Source organism: Pundamilia nyererei, unplaced genomic scaffold, assembly GCF_000239375.1.
Source record: "Pundamilia nyererei isolate P.nyererei 1_Seehausen unplaced genomic scaffold, PunNye1.0 scaffold00377, whole genome shotgun sequence".
Lineage (NCBI taxonomy): Eukaryota > Metazoa > Chordata > Actinopteri > Cichliformes > Cichlidae > Pundamilia > Pundamilia nyererei.
In genome coordinates this window covers 412,653-414,820 of record NW_005187778.1, presented here as the reverse complement: position 1 = coordinate 414,820, position 2,168 = coordinate 412,653, and the positions used below count along the sequence as shown (strand labels likewise).

The following is a 2,168-nucleotide window of genomic DNA, read 5'->3' as shown; positions in this document are numbered from 1 at the left end:
GTTTTAAGGTTGAACTGGTGCAACATCCACAGAGTGCAACAAGAAAATGAACCCAAATCACTTTATATTAACATGTTTTCTAACATGCTTTGGTTGAACAGTAGAAAAAAATCCATGCTCTTGTGAAGTGCAATAAAAACAATATAAATATAGTTAACAGGACCCTTCAGTTAGGTCTAGTTTAAAACATTTTCTAAATGCTTTTTAATTTTACAAATATCTCGAGGAGTTATTTTATTTTTCTCAAATGGAAATGTTGATAAAAATATCAGTCAATTAGTATTTTGGTGTAACTTTGTTAAAACACATAAAAGCAGTCATGTGTGGCCGTCCCTGTCAGACAGCCGTGTGCAGCGGGGTTCCTGCGGTGTGTGTCGGGGAGTGGTCCGAGGAGGACGACAGGGAGTGGGATGAAGCCTCTCTTTGCAGCTCCTCCACCCTCCTCTGGAGCTCTGCTCTCAGGATCAGCAGATCCTTCAGAGTCTGGTGCACTGGTACCTGAAACACGATCACAGCGTGAGGAGCTACAGTCTTTCTCCAGCAGTCCTCAGTAGACTCAGCTCGGCACAGCTGAGACTCTTACTGTGAGCTCTGTCTGAGTGTCTGCTGTTTGTGAGTGAACTCCAACACCACCAGGAGATAAGCAGCCAGAACGGAATAGAAAAGAAGATGTTTTCTTCTCTGTATTATAAAAAATAAGCTCCTTCATCTGGGATTATTTGATCAAAATTTTATCTTCCCTTCTCTCATCAGGTCCCGTGTCCTGTGTGACCAGGTGACTGAGAGCAGCTGTGTGGCTCAGCTTCCCCTGAACCCACTGCTCCACCCTCCCCTGCAGCTGAGCCACAAAAATAACATCCACAACTGCACCAAAGAGTAAAACAGTGAAATATAGATGATTAGACATTAGTTCTCTATCATCTCGAGACTCCACTCTCCAGAGATTCTTACTCAGAGAACCAAGGTCACAATGTAACCATACGGTCTCTGTTGCTCGGTTCCTGTTCGTACATGAATCAATAATTGATCAGCCCGCGACCCTGACAAGGAGAAGCAGAAGCGGGTGGATGGATGACTAAATCCATCACGAGAGCTTTCTTGTAGATCTTGTTTCTGTTACCTGTTGTTTTTAACATTTATCTGTGGTGAACATCTCAGCCCTAACCAGACTCCTTCACCAGCTACCACCAGCGTACCTGTGGCCTCATGCGTGGGTTCCAGCGGGCATAGTAACTGGTCCAAAGCTCCAGGTGTCTGGGCGAAACCATCGGGTAGAGAACGTGGTTCTCATAGTCCACGTAGAAGGGGTTGGTGAAGTCCTCGGGCTGGCTGTCAGGTAACAGCATCAACCAGTCAAAACCTTTCAGTAATCTTGTCCACTCACGCTTAACATAACCAGTGAGGTCCTTAACGTACCTGTTGATGTACGACCAGAGAGACACAGTCTTGGCTGGAACCTCCTGCACAAAACAAAGTTAGACTTTGAGCTGAAACAGCTTCTGTGACCCTGTTGCATCAGGACACGAACATACCTGGTTGGCCCGCTCCTGTTCACTGCTGTAGAGGAATGTACCAAACAGACAGCTGTACAGATGGTCCAGCACGGTGATCAGGAAGAGCTCATTGAACTCAAAGGCTGCTGGGAACTGCGTTCAGAACGAGTCAGAGAAATGTTGTAAATACGTACACACAAAGACATACATGCCAACTCCTGGAATCAAGAAACGAACACGATGTGCTGTTGAAGCCGGAGTCCAGGACCGACCTGTCGAGTCATCTGCCAGACGCAGTCGATAAACTGGACGAACAGAGGCGAGCGCTCTGAGTTAGCATGGTTCTCATCACCGTGGCCCACGCGCTTTAACACAGGGGAAAAAAGTAGTTATAAGCATTTGTTGAGCCTGTCTGACGTCCTTTCAAATCTTCATATTTCTTACATCTGATATGTTTAATATGAAACTAGACTCCTGCATCATTTCTGAGCCTTTACACAGAAATATACAACCAGTCAAAAGTATGGATGTTGTTCCTTTATTTTCATGAGTGTTTACACTGTAGATTCTCACTGAAGGCATCGGGGGCCCGTTCTTCGTACCTCGCTAAGTAAGTTAGCTGGATTAGATTTGTTGACGATTTCGCGTGATCCTGGATCAGTCGGTTCCCCGAAG

At 45.6% G+C, this 2,168-nt stretch overlaps 1 protein-coding gene across 2 annotated transcripts in view; it reads right to left on the bottom strand.

The window, feature by feature from the left end:
- Nucleotides 1–6: 6 nt before the first annotated feature.
- Nucleotides 7–2,168, bottom strand: part of LOC102205135 (myotubularin-related protein 1-like) — a 12,894-nt gene continuing 10,732 nt past the window's right edge. For both annotated transcript variants that reach the window (XM_005752749.1, XM_005752750.1), the window contains 5 exons: nt 1,766–1,858; nt 1,533–1,646; nt 1,417–1,460; nt 1,197–1,329; nt 7–498 (listed from right to left, as the gene is read on the bottom strand). In XM_005752749.1, the coding sequence (XP_005752806.1) occupies nt 337–498; nt 1,197–1,329; nt 1,417–1,460; nt 1,533–1,646; nt 1,766–1,858 (546 nt within the window). In that variant the 3' untranslated portion in view covers nt 7–336. The remainder of the gene's footprint in view (nt 499–1,196; nt 1,330–1,416; nt 1,461–1,532; nt 1,647–1,765; nt 1,859–2,168) is intronic.